The 21,825-nt window shown below is 56.4% G+C and overlaps 2 protein-coding genes across 2 annotated transcripts in view; both read right to left on the bottom strand.

The window, feature by feature from the left end:
* Window positions 1-577: 577 nt before the first annotated feature.
* Window positions 578-15,347, bottom strand: SELENON (selenoprotein N). The gene is made up of 12 exons (XM_063419045.1): window positions 15,066-15,347; window positions 11,477-11,594; window positions 10,347-10,477; window positions 9,712-9,924; window positions 8,893-9,017; window positions 8,190-8,327; window positions 7,343-7,424; window positions 6,259-6,447; window positions 5,226-5,331; window positions 4,531-4,643; window positions 3,838-3,939; window positions 578-2,963 (listed from the first exon to the last, which is right to left on the bottom strand). Exons 1-12 carry the CDS (start codon window positions 15,207-15,209, stop codon window positions 2,793-2,795), a joined length of 1,632 nt encoding a protein of 543 aa, XP_063275115.1. The 5' UTR covers window positions 15,210-15,347; the 3' UTR covers window positions 578-2,792.
* Window positions 15,348-19,413: 4,066 nt separating this feature from the next.
* MAN1C1 (mannosidase alpha class 1C member 1) overlaps window positions 19,414-21,825 on the bottom strand; it is a 53,960-nt gene continuing 51,548 nt past the window's right edge. Inside the window, exons 12-13 of the mRNA XM_063419044.1 lie at window positions 21,208-21,323; window positions 19,414-20,777 (exon numbers count right to left, since the gene is read on the bottom strand). Coding sequence (XP_063275114.1) covers window positions 20,657-20,777; window positions 21,208-21,323 — 237 coding nt within the window. The 3' untranslated portion in view covers window positions 19,414-20,656. The remainder of the gene's footprint in view (window positions 20,778-21,207; window positions 21,324-21,825) is intronic.

Below are 21,825 nucleotides of genomic sequence, written 5' to 3' on the forward strand. Positions count from 1 at the left end.
AAACCGGGATAGCGGGGACAGCCCGGGACAAACCGGGACAGCTCGGGACAGCGGGGACAGCCCGGGACAAACCGGGACAGCGGGGACAGCCCGGGACAGCGGGGACAGCCCGGGACAAACCGGGATAGCGGGGACAGCCCGGGACAAACCGGGACAGCTCGGGACAGCGGGGATAGCCCGGGACAAACCGGGACAGTGGGGACAGCCCGGGACAAACCGGGATAGCGGGGACAGCCTGGGACAAACCGGGACAGTGGGGACAGCCCGGGACAAACCGGAACAGCGGGGACAGCGGGGACAGCCCGGGACAAACCGGGATAGCGGGGACAGCCCGGGACAAACCGGGACAGCTCGGGACAGCGGGGACAGCCCGGGACAGCGGGGACACTGGGGACAGCCCGGTGAAAGGGGGACAGTGGGGACACCCCAGCGCAAGGGGACATTGGGAACACCCCGGTGCAGGGGGACGCCCCAGTACCGGGGGACACCGGGGACACCTCCGTACCGCGCAGCGCGCCCCCGGCTCGCCCCGCGCCCGCCCGCAGCCCCGGCGGAGGAAGGAGAGCGGAGGCCGAGCTGAGGGTCACGGGTGGTTTTACCGGGGCCGCTCCGCCGCCCCTCCCGGCCGGCATCGGCCCGGGCCCGCCGCGGGTTTCGGGCCAGGGCGTCACAAGGCGCGGAAGGGGCGGCGGCAGCGCCGGGAGCAGGTACAGAATGAGGGGTACAGAATGAGGGGTACAGGGTGAGGGGTACAGAGCGGGCGGTACAGAATGAACGGGCGGTACAGAATGAACGGGCGGTACAGAATGAACGGGCGGTACAGACGGGACGAACGCCGGGCACGGAGTGATGAGCCTCGGGCGGCAGCGCAGGGACAGCGGCAGAACAGCTCGGCGGTAACAGGGACAGGGACACGTCCCCTGTGACCCCTCGGGATCCCCCAGGCGCTCCGGCTTGGGGCTCCCTCCGCCGCTCTCCAGACCCGTCCCCTTCTCCCGGGGAGCTCCTGAAGGAATGAACAGGTCCCGGGTGGGATCCCAAAGGCTCCCTCCGAGCTGGAGCGCTGCAGGGATGGCAGTCCCCGGAGGGATGGCAGTCCCCGGAGGGGTGGCAGTCCCCGGAGGGGTGGCAGTCCCCGGAGGGATGGCAGTCCCCGGAGGGGTGGCAGTCCCCGGAGGGGTGGCAGTCCTCGGAGGGATGGCAGTCCCCGGAGGGGTGGCAGTCCCCAGAGGGATGGCAGTCCCCGGAGGGGTGGCAGTCCTCGGAGGGATGGCAGTCCCCGGAGGGGTGGCAGTCCCCGGAGGGATGGCAGTCCCCGGAGGGGTGGCAGTCCCCAGAGGGGTGGCAGAACAGTCTCAAATGCCGCCTGGAGGCACGGCCACAGCTCAGGCTGCCACACCGGAGAGTGGGGAAGTGCCCAGCCAATGCATAGTTACAGAGCCAACGCTGAGAAACATCCCGGGGCCAGGCATTCATCTCACTGCAGCAATTAGTGAAGTGTCTCTGGTCCAGCCCAGAGGCGCGGCTGAGCTCAGTCTCCAGGCTCGGGTAGGGACAGGAAGGCTGGGCACGGTGGGGACAGAGGACAGGCTCCTCCCAGGACCTGGAGCCCAGCAATGAAAATACCTCGTCAGAAAAAAAAAAAAAAAAAAAAAAAAAAAAAAAAAAAAAAAAAAAAAAGGCTTTTCCCTTAATTTGATTTGGTCCAATAAAATTGTGCTTCAGAGAGCAGAAAAAGCATCACCAGGCAGGGCTGGCTGCAGGCAGCTACAGAAGATGCTTTGTCTCCTCACAAGTCTGTAGGAATATGCCTTAAAACCTGTTTCCCTTAACCTTTCCTTCTCCAAATTACAAAACGATGCTCACTCTGTATCCAGGCACTAGCACAGAGCAGGAGCAACTGCTCAGAGTGGCTTCAGATACGGGATAATGGCTTCATGTCTGAACAATCTCTTTGGAAAAAAATCCTGAAAATACCTTTCTGTACTCCTGGCTTTTAGAAATGCCCAGTTCTCACTCAGGGGATGCTCTCAGGGCAGTTCCCTGAGGGAACTTCATGGTTCCTCACCCAGCACGACCTGGAAGCTCAAAGCAAACAGGGACAGAGCAGCAGCTCTGAGGGGACACTGGGAGAAGCTCCCAGAGCTGCAGGGGAGGGGGCCCTGGCAGGGATGGATGGGTGGGACACTCTCACTGCTGTCTCCTTTAGCCTGGGGTCACTGGGGGTTCTCAAATTGATCCTGACCCGGCCCCTCTGAGCTGCACCAGACCTCAGTGCCCTGGTGCCACTGCTGGTGTCCCCGTGCCACCCTCAGGGGCACAGGCCCTGCCTGAGCTGGGCCACCAGGTCACACAGGGCGCTGCTCAGAGCCCATCCCCGGCCCAGGGCTGCCACACAGATTGTCACTGTCACCGTCAGCCACTGTGCAGGGCTGGCCCAGGGGGGCTGGTCCTGTCCTCCCCACGAGGGCAGCGCTGCAGTCCTGGGCTTGTCCTCCTTTCTCCAGTCTTGGAAGAGCTGTGCAGATGAGGGTGGGTGGCACGCCCAGGCATGGGCACTGGGAATGGATTCAAGTATTTTCACTCCTGTAAAAAACGTGCCTGAGCTGCAAAGGGCAGGTTGTGGAACCTGGGACCACCAGCCTCAAACCAAGATCCAGAGCACAGCCCCGGCCTGGGGCTGCCTGCAGTTCAACACCAACGTCTGGCATGGAGATGAGGAGGGTTTGCTGTAATCAAAATAGATCTCTGAAGTCTTTGGCCATCTCAGTGGGGCGTTCAGGTGCCTGTTTCTAGGGCTGCAGGTATGGTTTTGCTCTCTGCAGCCCTTCCTTCAGGAACTGGAGGTAAGTTGCAGTTGAAGGGTCTTCAAAATTGGTTGAGAAACTAAAGATGCTGCTTTCAACATCCTCAGGCTTCATAGAAGTAATGTCCAGGAAATAGTTGGCATTGATATGGTGAATCTGGCAAAGAAAACAGATGAGAGGAGATTCTGAGGGTCAGAACAATTCCCCTGCTGCTGCCTTGGCCTGCAGCCAGGACAGAGGTGACAAAGCTCCTACAGAATATCTAATCCTTTCCAAGTGCTAATTCAGGAACCAGAACTCAGGTCTGAATCTCACAGTCAGAGAAAAATATGTGATCTTGCCCCAAGGGTGCTGACCCTCTGCTTAGGTGAAGAACAAGAATTGATTTGATTTTGGAAAATTCATGGGAGGCTCAGATCATCCTGTGAGCAGGAGCTGGGAGATGGAGCCTGGGGGCTGCAAAACCAACACGGGGCAGGGGAGGGGGACACTGACCCACCGTGGCTGCTGACCACAGAGCTGGGGCTTGTCACAGCCCACAGCCCCAGGGGACAGCGAGGGGACCTGCAGGTGTCACCAGCTGGTGTCTGGGCAGGATTAGCAGCTGACACAGACACCCCACGCTGCCAAGGATCAGGAACTGTTCCCTGATCCAGGGGGAAGGGCAGTGGGGGCTGCTGGGGGGCACAGCACAGCCAGAGCACAGCATGGCTGATCTGCTGTGACCAGTCTGGGGAGCTGGGAGAGACAAATGTGCTGGGAGGTGCTGATCAGGAGATTTTCTTCAAAGGATGAGCACAAAGGGCCCAAGGGAGCAGGAAACAAAGCTACAGCGGCTTCCCAAAGCTCAGGGACAGTGAGGAATCACACTTAGTTCAAGCCTGCTCTGCCCCTGCCCACAGCTGCTGCTGTTCTGTGAATAAAAATACATTTGTTTCAGATTTCCAGGCAGAGGGACAAAGGCTCAAGGGGCAGTCCCAGGCCTGCAGACCCTGCAGAGGACACACTCCATGGGAAGAGCCCAGCCTACCACTGTGCCATTGGGCAGGCAGATGATCATCTCCACAGGGAAGTTGTATTTCTCCAGGTGCAGCTCAGCCAGTTTGCTGTGGAACTCATTCTCTCTGTTGCTCTGCAGGGAGACACCAAAGAGACACATTTGCACACCCCAGAAGTGGCACCCAGGACACAGGAGAGAGGGAGGGAGGAAGCAGAGAGCTGCTTTGTAATGGTAACTGGTACCATTCTCACAGGCTGCTTTCCCATTCCCTTTCAAATTTCAAATAAAAGCTGCAGATCTTCTCCCCAGACAATAAAATCACCCCATCCCAGGCACAGCAACAGTCTGATCCCAGCCTTTCCCAGAGTCTCCAGCTCTGTGACTGATCCCAGCTGACAGCACAGGCTCACAAGTTGGAAAGGCTCAGTCAGGAGCCCCAGGGTTCAGACAGTCACTTGGCTGTTTGCTGTCCCCTGGGCTGCAGGGGGACAGTTGGCTGATGGCACCAGAGGCCCTGGGCAGGGCTGTCTCACAGAGAAGCATCTGGTTTAGCTTTAAACCTGGCACCAGGACAGAGCCAAGGGGGGTCACTGTGCCACTTCTCCACTGCCTCCATCTGGTGTCTGCCTGGCCCTTGCAGTGGCCGAGGACAGGGAGGGCTTGGAACAGAAATGCCCCTGGCACAGGGAGCTGCCCTGGCACCCAGCAGAGTGTGAGCCTCACCTGCAGCTCCTCCAGCTCCTTCACCAGGGACCAGCTGCTGATGAAGCTCTCGTTGAGCAGGGCGAGGATGGGCGAACTTTCCAGGACCGTCTCCCGGAGAGTTCGCCCCGAACCTGGCACGGGAGAGGCACAGGGGGCTCTGCTGTTGTCTCCTGAGTCACTGTCACCATGAGTGGCAGCTGACTCTGGCTCCCCCAGCCCTCCCCACTGTCTCTCTGCTCCGTTGTTGGCAGTTTTCCACGGCTTCTGCTCCCTACAGGTGCTGCTGGCAGAGCAGAGCCCAAGCCAGGCACAGAAGGCCCAGGAGAGGTCAGCCATGGAAGCCACCCCGAGTGCCACGTGCTGCTCATGCCCAGCACAGCCCAGTGCTGAGGGGTTTTCAGGGCAGACAGGACTGAAGGGACCCTTCCCCTCCCACCCATCCCTCCTGCCACACGTGGCGTGGAAGCTCCCAGGCGCTGAGGGGGAAAAGCTGCACACTGGGACAGCCCCAGGGCCAGCCCTGGCTCTGGCCACTCCTGTCCCTTTTCCCTGCCAACGCTGCCTCTCCCCCAGCAGGAAGGAGGAAGGGGAAAGACCAGAGCCATGTCTCCTCTAGTGCCACACAAGTGACCCAACGTTTCCTGCTGGCTCCTGGGCAGTCCCTGAGCCCCAGCTCTCCTCACACCACCCCTCCAGCCAGGGAATGTCCTCACCTCAGCAGGACTGGTCATCCAGGGCACCCCAGAGCAGGATGGAGTGCACCAGCTTCTTCTCTGCTTGTGCTCTCTCAAAGGCCTCTGTGAAGGGCAGGTAGGACACCTGGGGCAGAGGGACAGTGTGACAACAGGCACAGGCAGCCCAGCTCCCACAGCAACAGCTCTGAAGGAACCAGACCCAGACACACACAGAGCCCAATCTGCAGCAGGACCAGCAGATCCAAACAAGTGACAGCTGTGCTGGTGTCCCCAGGAGGGGCAGGCTGTGGTCCCTCTGTCCCTGCAGAGCCCTGATGTGACACATTGCAGAGAACACCTGCACCAGGCTGTCTGCAGCCCCACCTCCTGCTGGGAAATGTGGCCTTGAGATATTTATTCCAAAACCTCCTGAAGCAGCCTGAGAACGGGCTGTGAGGGAGCTGCACAGAGCCTGCTCCAATCACTCAAATGAGAGGAACTGATATTAACATCCTGGCAGCCTGAAGGGACATTTGTAAGCTCAGGCACAAGGAGGCAGCCACTGAAACGTGTCCCTTCAGCCAAGGAAGCAGTGACAGGCAGTAGCCATCTGCTCCACAGGCTGCTGGCATGTTAAATAGTTTGGGTCACCCAGAGCTATAAATCTGTGTCTGGCTGCAGGCTGCAGAGGCTCAGGCAGATCGTGTGCTCTCTGCTGATAAGGAAAGCTTGGTCCAGAGGCACCTGGGTGCTCTAGAACTAATGCCAGAGGGAAAACCATTTGTAAGCAGCACGATTACCTGCCTGCTCCAAAATCACAGCAGCAGCCACTGATAAGAGGCAGGAAGGATGAGCCAACACCCACACTGCAATCCTGGGGACACCTGACAGGAGCTTTGCTCCTGCCTGTGCTGCTGGGTGACCCCAGGCGCCCTGGACACCCTCCCAGGGCCCTGGGTGCTGCTCAGGCTGTGCCCTGTGCACTCTGCTGGCCCTGCAGGGCCCTGGGTGGCTCAGCGAGGACGATCTGCCCCAGATCAATGTGCCAGGGAGGGCCCAGCCCCTTCCTCACCTTCTTGAAGGGATACATGGCCACTTCCAGCCTGTGGGCTGCCTCCTGCCAGGGGATCTGCTGCTGCCAGGGGATCTCCTCGAACACGAACTGGATGGGCTCCCCCGAGGGCTCCCTGCTGTCCAGGACGTTCCCGTTCTCGTCGTGGATCACCGAGGGGATGGAGGGCCCCGTGGACTCCAGCTCCATCTGCAGGGACAGGCTGGCTGGGACCCTGCACACAGCCCCCTCCTGTTCTGCTGGCCTCAGGACAGGATACAGACCCTAAACAGCACCTAAATAGCTCCTAATGAAAATACAGCTTCATCTCCCACCTCCCAGAGCTGCACTTTACCAGTGAAATGCCAGGAAAGGAACTTCATTTCCCTCAGCGAGGCTGTGCCCCCAGGACTGGAAATGCAGAGACTCCGTGTTCCCACCTTCCCCGTGGAGATTACTGACTGTGGGACACCAGATCCTTTCAATCAGCAGCCTGCAGGGCTAATTGGAAGCCCTTGCTCCTGTCACCAGCTCAGCCCTGGGAAGCCACGAGAGGGAGCAGCAGGAAAAGCTGCCCAGCAGCTTCCCTGTGACTCGTGTTCTGGCACAGCTGAAATGATTCTGTTAAATCTGCTTTCCCGACTTTTGCTCATTAAAAATGAACACGACCCTAGTTTAGGAGAAAATGGGCCTGTTTAATTCAGGCGTTCAGAACTCTGATTTATGTTTCCTGTCCCAAGAGCTGGGATCACCACGAGGGCAATAACCTCGTGCAGTTTCTAAACCCAGACCCACTGTTGTTCATACCCTGCTCTGGGCTCAGCTCTGGGTTCAGCTCCTCATCCTCCCTCCCGCCTGTCAGGCAATGTTTTAAAAAAAGGAAAAAGTCCCCAAGAGCTTAGGATTCAACCCACACCGAGGGAAAAAGGAAACCACCATGAGAGCTGGGAACAGGGAGCCCCACAGCTGCAGAGGACAGACACAGATAAATGGGAATTCTGCTGTTGTACTGAAATGATCAAAGGCAGCTCTAAGGAACGGGGTCACAGGGCCGTGGCAGCACAAACCCCTGAGGAGCAGCTGCAGCCCTGGGAGGGGCACACACCTGAGGCAGGTATCCAATGTCCACTTCCATGTTGCTGCTCTCGCTGGCCCCGTACAGCCACTCCATGTCCACGTTGAGGGACCTGCACGGGAACCCCGGAGTCACCCAGGGCTGAAGCTGCACCTGGGAAACCCCAAACAAACAGGAACATCCTCCTGCAGGCTCAGCACTGAACCAGAGCCTCTGGAGACCTCTGTGCTCCCTGCACCAGCCCAGCAACACCAGATCCCTGCTGCAGCACCCACTCTGGGAAACGCACTCAACACCTCTGAGCTCTGTCAAACGACAGCAGAGAGAGAGGTCTGTGCTCCCTCTTCCTTCCCGGCACTTCACTCACACATTCTGATCCTGCTGAACTTTTAAAAGTGGTTTTTTGGAAGCAAAAGGCTGCTGGCAGAGCCCAAAGTGTCTGCTGGCTGTAAGAAATGTGCTGACAGAGCTGCTGGGGTTGAGTCGCCAGGGTAACACTGTAATAGAATTTTCACTCCTGTCATGGGCAAAGAGATTTGAAGCTTCTTCCCCCTGAAACATTTCCAGCTCCCTGCCAGAGAGCAGGAACGAGCTGGGCAAAGCTGTGCACACAAAACCTTACCCTGTGAGACTCCAAGCAAAAAATCTGCTGGAGGAGGAGCATCAGGCCTTGCTCAGCTTCAGTGCACTGGGACTGCCAGTCCTGCCACACCCTGCCTGTCCCTCCCACCCTCCCAGTACCAAGGGACAGCTACTGGGGACTGAATCAGCCCCTGGACGGGTCAGGGACCCTCAGGGATGTAGAAATGCATTTACAGGCAACTGCAGAGCTCAGATCACTCGGATTTCCCAAGAAATGAGAGGGAAACAGCTGTACCTGTTGTTAGGAACAAAGAGCCTGAAGTCCCTGACGTGGGAAGAGTCCTTGGACAGGACAATGTAACCTGTGAACTGCCCCGGGGAGAACCAGAAGGGGAAGTTTGGTGGCTCGTTCAGCTGGAATTCAGCGTGGATCCTGAAAGCAGAGAGGAGCATCAGCTGCAGGTGACAGCAGGGAAAAGCTGTCTCCAGGCAGCCAAAATGATGAACCTAAACTGGGCAAGAGAGGTGGAGCTTAAAGAGCTTTCATGTCTCACAATGAAGAGGGTGAAAGACTGGAACAGATGCCCTGGGTCGGGAGCATCTCCAGTACCCATGCCTTCTGGAATTGGGCATACAGGAAGAATTAAATACTTCATCATTCCTTGAAACACAGAGACCCCTTTAGGCCCCCCTGCAGCTTGATCAGACTGTGTGTGACACTCCCAGTAAAACAATTCTGTGGATTCTCCCCCTTGGAAAGACACTCCACCCCCCGATTAACCTAAATCTAACAAAATTCTTGCTAGCCAGGTTCTCCCCTTTGAGCCAGGGGTAGTCAAGGACGACGTCCTGCATGAGGACACGGTGACACTGCCAGCACAGGTGGCTCCAACCACCCTCCCCTCCCTCCCTGCCAGCCCCTGGGGACACCTTGCAGTGCCAGGGCCCCTGTGTCCCCGGCAGGGTCCCCAGGGGCTGGCAGGGCTCCCCCAGCTCACCGGAAGGCGATGGTGTAGTAGAAGCTGCTGCGGGCCTGGACGCAGGCCACGGCTCCCTGCGGGGCGAAGCGCGTCCTGACGAAGGGGCGTGGGTGGAACATGCTCAGCAGCCTGTGGATCAGCACCTGCACAGGGAACCAGCAGTGAGGGCTGCCCCTCCTCACAGCTCCACAGCAAGCCCCCACCCCAAGGGAGGGCAGGGAACGGCTGGGATTTAACAGCCAGCTCAGGGACCGACCTCATCACACAGCAAGGACACAAAGCAAGGCACTGCTGTCACAAATAAATCCATCTTCCGTGGTTTATGTGCCAGTCCCGCGGTCTGCGGGGTTTCCATCAGCCCAGGCAGAGCAGCAGACTGATGTGCAAGGCTGCCTGCACCCCTGCCTCAGCCCTTGGAGGGGTGGGAGTGCAGCCACTGATCCCACCAGGCTCAGTCACCCCCTGCACCCAGGGCAGGGCATGCACAGCCAGGCCTCACCTCTGAGCACACACAGAGCCCCATGTGTCACCTAAAGGCTCCCCTGGCCACCCTGAAGGCTCCCCTGGCCACTGCTCCAGCAGGAACGATCACACAGCTCCTTTCTGAACACCCCTCTCTGGGAAAAACTATCCTCAGATCCCAAATTACCAAAGAAGATGAAGTTACTCAAGTCAGCCTCACTGGCTGTGACAGACACCCAGGGCCTTTGCCTGCTCCCAGTTTCACCTCCAGTTTGGGTGCTCCTGGCTATACACTGCAGAAATGTATAATAAAATCCCAGATTTTCCTCAGAAAATCCAGGGATACACACACAAAACCTGAGTTTCATATCTCACCTCTTTGCCCTTGGGAGGTGGAGGGTAAAACCTGTTGTTGGAGAGATACCCAGTGAAGATGTTCAGTTCACTGGGAATTATCCACCAGGGTTCCCCCAGATCCAGATCATCCTTTGGAGGGAGAAAGGCTTTAAACTGCCTGGCAAGCAGGACACTCATGGGGGCTGCTGGGGCCGTCCAGTTCCTGAGCCCAGACAGAGCCACGTGAGAAATCTGTGAACAGAAGATGCTGTCAGAGCCCAGAGTGGAGTCTCCCAGTGTGCAGTGATGTCATGGATGTAGGGAGGCTTTGGGAAAGGAGGAAAATGTATGTACCCCATCCCAAATTCCTTTTACCTCACCAAACAGTTCTGTCAGCCTTCAGGAATGTGAGTAACAGAGGAGAGGGGAATGTGCCATGAACACCACTGCCTCTGCACTCAGCTGAGGCAGGGCCAGCTCTCATCCCTGCTCCCAGCTCCCCAGGAAGGCTGCTCTAAGGGTGCTGAAACCCTGAATGCTGAGGGAGGCAGCGAGGACCCTGTCACAGCAAATCCCATGGGATTCAGCACCACATCCCCCTCCCAACGTATCCCTGCTGCCCCCACCCCACCAGACGTGTTTATCCCAGAATTTGTGGCCTGCAGGACACCTACTCCCAAGAAACCATCCTTGCTCTTCGTCATTGTTTCCATGACCAAGGGCTGGAATTTGGCCACAATGGACAAAGTCTCCCCATCGGGATCCGGCGTCTCCTCCTCCTCTGACTCCGAGTCTGGAGCAACCCCTGGACAAAAGGACAGGAATTCAAGCAGCTGTTTCCCCTCCCTCCCCTTTTAAGCAATTGTGATTTATCCTGGCAAATCCAGGAGCACTGGGAGTTTCCCAGCTGTCCCCACACAGCAGAACTCAGACCCATCCCCAGACCAGCTTTGGCTGCGTGAACTGAAGAGGAAGGGATGAACTCAATGGCTCTGAAGTGAGAGAGGGTGGGTTTGGGTTGGACATTGGGCAGGAATTGTTCCCTGGGAGGGTGGGCAGGCCCTGGCACAGGTGCCCAGAGCAGCTGTGGCTGCCCCTGGATCCCTGGCAGTGCCCAAGGCCAGGCTGGACAGGGCTTGGAGCAGCCTGGGGCAGTGGGAGGTGTCCCTGCTGTGGCAGGGGTGGCACTGGAGGGGCTTTAAGGTCCCTCCCAACCCAAACCATTCCACGATTCCCTGTTTCCCTGGCTGCAAAGCCCAGGCAGAGTCACAGCCCCTCAGAGTGATCCCAGCACGTGCTGGAGCCAGCCCAGGAGAGCACAGGCAAACCCTGTGTGTGTCCCCAGTGTCCATTGTCCCCCCACACTTCTCCCTGCCTGGCACCAGGCTCTGTGCTGATACAGTCTGCAGAGATGATCTCCCACAGCTGCCCTGCAGGAGAGCTGCCCCAGCTGAATAAAACTCTGTGACTCACTGATGCTTTTGGCTGGCCTGGGCTGAGCTGGATTTGTTGCATTCACCCACCCCAAATCCCCTTTAAGCTCCAGACAAAGTAACTTATGTACTTTGCTAGTCCAGCAATGGGATCCTCCACCTTGTAAAAACTGCACTTTGTCAAAGTGATGTCTGCTGCTTAAGCCTTTTCAACAACACCCAAAGCCTCACAGCCTCTCTTCATGCAAATGAGACCCAAGGCAGCACCCAGAAAACAATGAAGTGCATAAAATATTCAGTGGATCAGGCTGTGGAGCTCATTATGTTTGGCTCTGTGCAGGGAGGGCTCTGGAAGGCAGACAGGAACCCACCTGTGAGCTTCTCAGCGATGGGTTTGAACTCCTCTGGGCTCAGGTACAGGTCCTTGTTCGTGTCCAGGGAGGAGAAGAGGAACAGCCCCTCATTCCCCAAGGACTTCAGAGCCAGCTCCTGGTTGGGGAGGAAGAGGCAAGGGAGGTTTCATTGGAACCTGCTGCAGAAGTCCACTCTGGCCCCTCTGGAGTTAATCCTCATTCTTCCAGCACATCCAAGGGAAAGATGAACGCCCCTTGGCAGGATTTGGTGCTGTGTGCAATAGGGAGCCGTATCCAGCACTGCTGGCACGGGGATACTGAACCTACATCTGCCTGAGTAATTCCAGCTGAACCATCTGCTCACGTCCAGTGCCTTTGGTCAGAAAAAGTCCCCACTTTTTCCAGCCAGTTCGTCCTAAACCTGCAGATCTGGGAGCACCTGGAGGTGGTGATTGCTGGGATAAATGGATGTGCAGTGAAACAGAGGCAGTCAAATGTGTGAGGACGTTCCAAAAGCACAAAGGGAGTGAGCTGAGCCCTTGGAATGAGAAGCTTCCATTCGTGGTGGGATCCACTCCAGCCCGACTGCCCTGCTCTGCTCAGTGCCCCTCCAAACCTGCAGCCTCGGAACTGCACGGAATATTTTGGCTCCCTGCTCCTTCAGCCATCCATCAGGGAGTCACAGAACCCACAGTCTTCTCCAGAAATTTCCACAGCATCCCAGCTTCTCTGTGCCTCAGTTTCTCCCTCTGCAAAGCCCCCACAGGGCTCACCAAGGTGATGTTTCCCCCGGAGCAGCCCCAGAAGGGCTCTGGATGCTCCCAGACATTCCCACTCCTCAGTCTGAAGGGAGAGGGACAACCTGGAGGCAGAGCAGGAGCTCCAGGTTGGTGTGAGAGGAGGGAGGGACACAGAGCAGGTGGGACACGGCCCTCAGTGCCAGCCAGCCCTTGGCACATCCCCCGGCTTGCCCTGCCACCCCCGGGACAGGCTGGAGCTGGGAGCACAAGCACTCTGCATTCTGCTGCTCATCCGTGCCTGCTCTCCCTCGCCTGCAGCAGCACCACCATCCCCAGAGCTCCTGAGCCAGTTTATTTTCCATCTGTTGCCTGCCAGCCTGAAGCAGCACTAATGCAGCCTGGAAGGCTTTGCTCCCATCAATTGCAGCTACAAAAGCACTTCAGAGCCTTCCAGGGCAGTTCCAGGACTGAGACAGACTGGAATGGAGACCCTGGAACTCAAAGCGAAGATCTGGCTGAGGGCATGGCCAAGGACATAAAAAAATGAAGGGAGATGGTTATTTGTGCTCAGGGACAATCCACGCTGGACTGTCCACTGTTAACCTGCTTTTATTCCCTGAATGAACGGGGATGAGCATCCTTGGCTCTGGAAAGAGCCAACAGCTCCGCTGAGCACCTGGCTGCAGGTGCTGACACATCTGCCAGGTCACACCAGCCTCTCCAGCTCCAGACCTCACCTGTGCTGGGCACACGGCTCAGGAGCTGCACTCAGGGCTGCTCTGGGAGCCAGCGAGGCGGGGCAGGGAGCAGGAGCCTCCCCTGGGCAGGGCAGGCTGTCCTGGGTGTGTGCTGAGCTCTGGAGGGATGCTCCGCTGCCTCTGCTCTCCTCAGCACAGCACAGCTCCTCCCTGACGGATCTTTCAGAGCCTCTCTTCATTTCACACTTCACAGGCACGGACCCCGAGGGATGGGTTGGAATTTGCATTGCTGCAATGTGGGGAAAAGTCATTTTTCCCCTCCCTGAATGGGGCTGGAGGCAGGAGGAGAGGCAGCTGTGCCCCACAGGGACAGGGAACACCCCTGGGACAGCGGGACGTGAGCTGGGATCTGGGGTGCTGGACACAGGCAGTGTCCAGACACAGCCACGGCCCCCCTGCACTGACCCACGGCTCCTGCAGTGACCACCCCAGGAGAACCCACCCAGATGAGACCCAACCACGGAGGAACAAAGCTCCCATGGAAAACACTCCAGCCCTGCTGCATTTGGACACCAGGGATGACAAAAACGATGTTTAAAAGCAGAGAGAGACGTCAGGGCTTGGCCTTTTGCCTTCTGATAACATTCACATCAAACAAAGCTCCCAGAACCTGTTGGTTTTTTCTTTTCTCTTTTTAATGTGGGATTGTAAGGAAGAGAACTTCCCTGTTTGTGCCAGAGGGGTAGGACTGAGCTGTTCTGGTGTTTTTGTGGAGGAACAGAGCTGTGGTTTCCACAAAGAGCTCTCCTCTCCCACCTGTGTCTGTGGGTTGTTCAGCTAAATAAACACTTCCATAGGAAGAGACAAGACATATGTTTGAGGCAAGAGGAAGAAAAAATAAAAATCTTGGGCTGTTCACATTTTGTTCTCCTCTCCAGCAGCACCCAGTGACAACTGTCTGCCTGTCCTCCAGAAAAAACAAACCTCCAGCAGACCTGTCAGGCTGTGAGAATGTTCTCACCCTCCTGTCCTTGTTGGAAAAATTCTTCTAATTAACTTGTTTAAACCATTTTTCCCTTTTTGCAATGCAAGAAGAGACAAAGAAAAGAGGCGTCCTCTAAAAATATCCTTTAAAAACACTTCTTTTTGAAACAGAGGAGTATCAAGAAGGAGGAATCTGCTCTTTTCCCAGAACCTCAGATGTTCAGGGCTGAAGCGCAGAGCCAGGGGAGCGCGATCTCCTACAAAGGAGATCTCCAAAGCCCCTGCAGCCAATGGAATTACACGGATTACCATCAAAAACAGACAATCAGCCTCATTTAACGCAAAACCCCCCAAACACAACCCCCAGAAAAAAAGTGCTCCTGTTCTCCAGCTCACATCCTCCCTTTTGCTGCTTCTCAGTGACCTTCAGAGGCTGTGGCAGAGGAGGTGTGAGATGGAGACCCCTGAGCAGGAGCTGGACCCACGGTCACTGCTGGTCACTCCCGGTCACTGGTGGCCACTGGTGGCCACCACAGCTCCGTGGTGGTTCCAGCCTGGTGGTGGCCACCCTGTGGCTGCCTCAAGCCCGTGTCCACTGTGGTACCACAGCTCAGCGGTCACCTCAGCCCCAGTGACCACCTCAACCCCACCGGTGCCTGCTGCTCACCTCAGCCTGGCCACGGTCACCAATGCCTGGAGGTCACCCCAACTCCAGTGGCCACCCCAAGCCTGGTGGTCACTTTACCCTCCTTATGACCACCTCAGGCCCCACCGATGCCTGGTGGTCACTCCGGCCTGCCTATGGCCACCTCAAACCCCAGCGGCTCCTGGTGGCCCCCTCAGCCCGGCTACGGCTCCCTCAGCCCGGCTACGGCTCCCTCAGCCCGGCTACGGCTCCCTCAGCCCCGGAGCCCGCCCGGAGCCGCTCCTTCAGCCCCGGAGCCCGCCCGGAGCCGCTCCCTCAGCCCCGGTGCCGCTCCCTCAGCCCCGGAGCCCGCCCGGTGCCGCTCCCTCAGCCCCGGAGCCCGCCCGGAGCCGCTCCCTCAGCGCGGCCGCCGCCGCCTCCCCTCACGCAGCCCCGGCGGCCGCTCCCGCCATTCCCCTCCCTCCGGCCGTCCCCGCGGGCCCGCCCCTGCTCGCTGCCCGGTACCCGGTGCCCGCTGCTCGGTACCCGGTGCTCGGTACCTGCCGCCGCGCCTCCTCCGCGTCCCGGTAGTATTTGACGGCCACCAGCGCGGCGAGCAGGGCCAGGGCCAGCGCCAGGCGCGGAGGGGCCGGCCCGGGCCCCGGCCCCGCCATCGCGCCGGGCCCGCGCCGCGGAGCCGCCATGGCCGCCCGGCCGGGGGAGGCGTCAGGCGGGCGAGGAGGGGCCGCGGCCGCCCCGAGGGGCCCGGCCGCCGAAAAAAAAACCTTTTCAGCCTTAAATCAGCGCCGCTCCGACACAGGAAGGCTCTGTTTAGTGTTAAATCAGCGGCAGCCGGGCAGGGGAAGACGTGTTTTAGTGTTCAGTGACCATCGCTCCGTCAGGGAAAATCTCGTTTTGGTGTTAGATGAGCGGCACCCGCCAAGGAAAAAACGCGTTTTAGTGTTAAATCCACGCCGTCCGGTTAGGGTAAGCCTCTTTTTAGTGATAAATGAGCGTCACTCGTCAGGATAAAACCACGTTTTAGTGTTAAATGATCGGCACTCCTTCAGGAAAAAGCACTTTTTAGGCTGAAATGTCCCTGCTGCGAGGGCTCTTGGGGGGATGAGCCCCCTCCTCCTCAGCGGTCTCCAAGGACTTTGCTTTTATTACTGGAGAGAGGGTTTTGTGCCCATCCCCACATTTCCACAGTGGCATTTGGGCCTTAATTAAGCTTTTCCCAGAAAGAACAAAACCCTCAACTTGTTTTGCACTTGCCAAGACCAGCCGTACCCTGCATTTCTACTTGGTTAGAGCTGCCCAAATTTTTTTTTTTTTTTTTTTTTTTTTTTTTTTTTTTTTTTTTTTTTTTTTTTAACAGAACAGGTATGGGTGGGTTCACTTGCAGAGATTCCGCTGAGGTTTGAGCCCTAGGGATGGGATTAGGAGATGGGAATGGCTTGGGAGCCCTGGGGTGATGGTGCTGAGCCTCCCGTCTCCAGCATCACCCGCACATTTGGGGTCATTTTTACCACCGTGCCACATTTGGGGTCATTTTTACCACCATGCCACATTTGGGGTCATTTCCACCCCAAACTTTTCAGCCTCCCGATGTTTTCCGTGCCCTCCAGGTCCCTCCACTCGGCCGTGGCATTGCTGTCACGTTGTCCCTTAGCCTGGCTGGGCCCAGACTCTCGTATTTATTCATTTTAATCCCTCCCATGCCTCATCCCGCTGCTCCCCGTGCTTCCAGCCCCGCTGCAATCCCCGGCTCCGGGGAGGATTTCTGCTGCAGGGCCAACAGCAGCGAGCGTTTGATCTCTCCGAGGGTAGCAGGAGGCGGCAGCGTTTAATCCTTTGAAGCTCGGCTGTACCCTAAGCCTGCCTAATCGCTTTTGTTTCAGGTTTAAAGAACTCTAGAGATGGAGATGAGCGAGAGCATGACCAAGAGAGGAGGAGGGAGGAGGGAGGATGAGGACGGGACCAGGCAGAGGAGCCCAGCAGCGGAACCAAGGGGGATATTTGTGATTCGTGTCAGGGGTGTTGTGCAGGGAGAGAAGAAAATTCCTTCTGCCAGCTGCAGCACAGCGGAAAACTTCCCTGAAACTGCTCCGATCACGGCTTGGGCCGTGGGGAGGAGCGGGATGAGCAGAGCACGGAAATGAGTCTGGGGGCAGGGACGGGGGATGAGCCCAGCGCTCGGAGCTGTGTTTGAAACTCGCGGGGTGCGGAGCTGCTGCTTCCCGGAATAACCCACACGAGGCAGAGGATGGGTTTGGAACGGGATAAATGTCCCGGGAAATGAGCAGGAGGGGCAGGAGCTGGTGGAGGGGACCCGGCAGGGTGGTGGCAGGGCTGAGGTGATTCTGTTTGGATGATGAGAGGCACAAGGGCTCATTTTACACCTGAACCATTTCCAGTGTCACCGGCCACCACACAGGGATGAGAAACAGGAATTACTTGATGGGAAAGAGAATGAAAGACAAAAGGTGAAATAATTCAGGTTGGCTGCTGCTCCTCGAAAGAGAACAAACCCAACTCCTGGCTCTCCTCTGCTGGGTCCTGGGATTACAGCACTCAGGAAAAATGTTAAATATCCACACATCTGCTGTGGGGCCCACCCAGGCACACCTGGATCAAAGGGAATCCTAAAAATAATAACAGGGAAGATCTCCACTCAGCAGGAAAAACGATCTCAGATTTCCCCTTGGTCAGGAGGGAGAAAGTTTGGCTGAAAGTAAGGAAAATAGTGAGGGGTTGGTAGCAGCAGGGTGAAAAACTCAGAGGAACAAGGAGCATCCTGGTCTGGTTGTAAGGGGACAAGAAAACCAGAGGTGATAAAGCTTCACAGCCATGGAAACCAGAGAGTTCACCCCCAAAAATGCACGGCCAGCAAAGGAAATGGGAGTTTGAGGCATTTCAAAGCCTCAAACCCTCCAGCTGCAGGGCAGGAGCCAATCCCTGTGTCTCGCATTCCCTCCTCCTTGGCCTTTCCCTGTCAGGAGGAGGGAACCCTACAGAAAATCCTTTACAAAGCAGGAGTTTATGGAGAGGGTTCCTGACTGCAGCAGGATCCCTTTGGAGGCTCCGCAGGGAACGAGGCCAAAGCCCCGGACGTGCTGAGGAGGAGCTGCTGGGGCTGTGCTGGCCCCGGAGCCAGGGCTCTGCATCACATCTGAAACAATCAGATAAAGGGATCACATCAAAACCCATGTGGAAAAATATTCTGGCTGCCAGGCTTCTGAATCCAATAACCAATTCTGCTGAAAGCCTTCCCAGGGAATTTAATAATGCTGTAAAAATGAAGTGTGGGTTACAAAAAGGTGCATTTGTTTTCTGGATGGTTTTTTCTTATCTCTGTGCAGGCCAGGCAGCAGCAGCCCCTGGTTGTGATAGGGAAGAGTTTTCACCTCCACCACTGATGCAACTTTCTATTATCAGAACTTCATTTACAGGAAATTCCTTCTGATATAAAAGAGGGCCACAAGCTCTGATAGTGGAAATTAAGATGGCAATCACACCTTCTGAAGTAGAAGTGGAATGTTCTCAAGGAAATGGGCAATACACCAGGCTGGTGGCACTGCAGGCAGGAAAAACAAGACCAAAACCAGCAGAACCCCCACATACCTGAGACTGGAGGCAGCCAAAGGACACACATCAGTTCAGTTAACTCCATTTACTCACCTGCTCCAGGTCTGGAAACCCAGGGGTTCCCTCTGGGCAGGAAAATCCCACCTGGCAGGAGGAATCTGGGGTGGGCTCCAGCCCCTGCTGCCACAGCAGGGCTCCCAGGGGGCAGGAGCATCCAGCCAAGGCTCGGGGAAGGGAGGAGCTGAAGCATTTCAAGGCACCAGCAGGACAAACACTCCCCTCACCTGCATTGCTGTGGGACAGGAAAATCCCTGGTGCGGATCAAGGCCAGGCCTTGGAACAAAGCTGATCCTGGGAGTAAATCTTAGCTCCTGCTAAGCACAGCCACGCTGAGCTTGATGCCTGTGGTTAATGCCTGGGGATTTCAGGGATGTGTGGCAGCCCAGCACAGGAGTTTGCAGAGTTGCCTTGGCACCATCGCAGACATTCGAGCGCGGTTTCTGCTGTGCCTGGAGCTCCTGGGAGCAGTCAGGGGTGAGCTTTGCCTCTCCAGGGCAGCTCAGACACCTCCTGGTTCATGCTGTGGCCACTGAGCTGCAGGAAGCTTCCTCTGGAAGGGTGTGGGATGCTCCCACTCACTTGTGTGGAATGGAAACCACGGAGTTCTCCCGAAACACCAGGATCTGTTCCTAAAGGAGACCAGGCCCACACTGTTTATTTTGGGGGAGTTTAAATCCTGCCAGGCAAAGTGTTCCGTGTTATTCCAAGAGCAGGCCGTTCTTATTTAAGAATTCCCTTAATCCTTATCAAAATCCTTTGAGCTACAAGAGCTTCCAGATCCCCAAATCTCCTGGATAACACAGCTCACTCCCAAGATGTTTATTTACCAACAGCCATTCCTCTAGGCCAGGCTTACCAGGCAGCAGCTTTATCCCTGGGATAATGCTAAGTCCCCATCTGACAATCTTATTTCTCTCGGGGAATTACAAAGGCAGGAATTTAGAAACAACATTTTCTGTTTTCACAACTTGCTCAAAGCAACTTTATTTTTCCCCATGTTGCTGAATGAACCAATTGTCACGAGGATGTCACAGGAATGAACAAAAACGTTCCATCCCCCAGGGCCACAGAGCTGTGCAGTGATCAGAGGGAAGGCAGATCCCAGATCCAGCAGTTTAGGAGAGCTGGGAATTGCTGTCAAACACTGCCTAGATTCACCTAGAAATCAACTTCCACTGCACAAACCTCTTTAAATCCACCAGTATTGTCTCATTCCAAGCATGGAGTAACTGATCTTTTACAGTATCAACCCCAACAGGCTTTTTATTTTACAAGACTTTTATTCTGTTTCACAGATCTGACTATTACAGCAGTAAAATTATTACAAGTGACTCGTAACATTTAGTTCCAAATAAAAGTAGAAAAACACCAAAAAAAAAAAAGATAAAGGAAAGATAAATGAGATGTGATGGGTGGCAAATGTGTTTTAAGAGCATGGAAAAGAAGTATATAAAAATACATCAGGAGCAGGGATTTTGCAGCCAGGTTTTGGTTTAGTTACAATTTTGACACCACAGAGTCACAGAATGGCTGAGGCTGGGGGCACCTCTGGGGTCCCCCTGTGCCAGTCCCTGCTCGGGCAGGGCCACCTGGGCCCCGGGGCTGTCACTGCCCCTCTGGAGAAGTCCAAGCCTGCTCTGCTGGAGCCCAGGGTGGAGCTTTCCCCCTCCCTGCTGCCCTCAGGAGCCTGAACTCACCATCCATGGCCAGAGCTGCTTTGGATCTTCATTCTGGGCTCAGCAGAGCCCCTCTGTTGGCTCCTGTGTCTCTTGGAGGAGGAATTTTTCACCAATCCACTGCAGGAGCCTCCTGGATTGCTGCTGTCCTGCTGACCCCCTCCAGCAGGGACCAGGTTGTCCCTCAGGAGGAGCAGGGCCTGGAACCTGCAAATCCCAGCCTGAGGCTGCTCCTGTCTGTGGAGGGTCTGATCCTCTCATTTTCCCACTAAAACATCGCCTTTCCCTGTCCTCTGTGCACTGCTGAGCTCTCAGCTGGCTCCTCAGCCACCCCCAAGAATTCCAGCTGCTCTCCCACACCAGGGACAACTCCTGTCCTCGTTCCCCTGCCCCTCCTGGAGCCCCCAAAGCCCAGAGCACTGAGAGCTGTCCACTGCAAAGGTGATAAACCCAAGAGCAGATAAAAGGCAGAAATGAGACAGAGAAAGGAAAGGAGGATGTGTGTGTGTAAAGTCTATTTATGGCAAACTTCCAGTCCTTTGGCCACTATAAAGCAAAATCAGTGGATTTCATATAAATTCTCTGTATAAAGGAATGTCTATGAACTGTGTACAGTATGGCCCAGAATAAACATCTCATCATCAGCCTAACAGAGCTCCTCACAGAGGAAAAGAAGGTGCTTAGTCATGGTTCATCTTCCCAAGAAAATACTGTCCGGAATTGGACTAGTGCCCCAAAACACCATTTCAGGAACCACAGGAATTCCTTCAATGGAAAGGAAAAGCAGAGTCTGCCCAGGCTGGGGGAGCAGGAGCTGGGCAGGGGCCTCAGGGCTGCACTGCTGCTTTCAAGTCCGTGTGGTTGATGGGCAGGGGATGAGCCTCGGTGTTGAACACCCAGTCCTCCAGGGACAGCACATCATCTTCACAGAACAGAAGATAGAGGTACCTGGAGCCACAGGAGAGGGACACGGGGATCAGAGGGGCTCAGCAGGGACTCCAGCAGGCACAGGCAGCAGGATGTGCTGGGGCTGCTGCCTCTGCACTTGTGACACTTTCCCAGCTCCCTGGAAAATCCCCACCCTTCCCACTTAACCCAGTTCTGGATCACAGCAGAGCCCTTCAACCCCAGCACCCGGGCAGGAACCTCCAGGCAGCCAAAGGCAGCAGAGGCTCTGCAGCAGGAAACTCCCAAAGCTTTGCAGCCTTGCCCAGTTTCCCCCCAGAATGGGTTGGGAAAAGGAAAGATCCTGAAAGCTCCTCTGGTTCCAGCCCCCTCCCCCTGGAAGAGAAGACTTCCCCCTCATTATCTGAGGCTCATTAAGCAGCTGTTGCAGGAATTGTGCTGCTCTGGAAGGCCCCTGTGAGCCCAGACTTACTTCAGGGTCTCTGCGAGGAAGAAGCTCTGCTGCATGTTGTCGTGGGTGGGCGTGGTGGTGTAAACGTCCCGGATGCCAGAGAAGCCAGCGTCCACCCTGCAGTGCTTCTCCAGGGCCTGGGGGGGAACAGGACCCTCAGGCACCCCCAGTGCTGCGGGGGACCCACCCAGCACCGTCACTGCTGTCCAAGCCAGGTTACAAACCCAGCTCCTGCCCCTCACGGAGCACTGAGGGTTCCTGCAGCTCTGGGAGTCAGCCTGGCTCCAAGGGAACAGCAGGGGAACAGCAGCCACCTGAGCTGGCTGAGCGATGGCAGTGCAGCCCCCAGGGAGAAGAGAACACCCACAGCGCAGGTAACACACTGAACCGAGACACTGTGTATTCCTGCCCCGTGGCTCACGGCTCTGAGAACTAGCTGGGTTAAAAGGAACCTTAAAAATCCCCCATTGCCACCCCCATGCTATGGACAGGGTCACCTTCCACCACACCAAGCTTCTCAGAGCCCCACACAGCCTGGCCTTGAGCATTTCTGACATATCTCAGTGAAATAATTTCTGCTCCTTCCACTGACCAAAGCTGAGATTTTCACAGGAACACAGCGACCCCGGAGCTGTGCCC

Source organism: Prinia subflava, chromosome 24, assembly GCF_021018805.1.
Source record: "Prinia subflava isolate CZ2003 ecotype Zambia chromosome 24, Cam_Psub_1.2, whole genome shotgun sequence".
Lineage (NCBI taxonomy): Eukaryota > Metazoa > Chordata > Aves > Passeriformes > Cisticolidae > Prinia > Prinia subflava.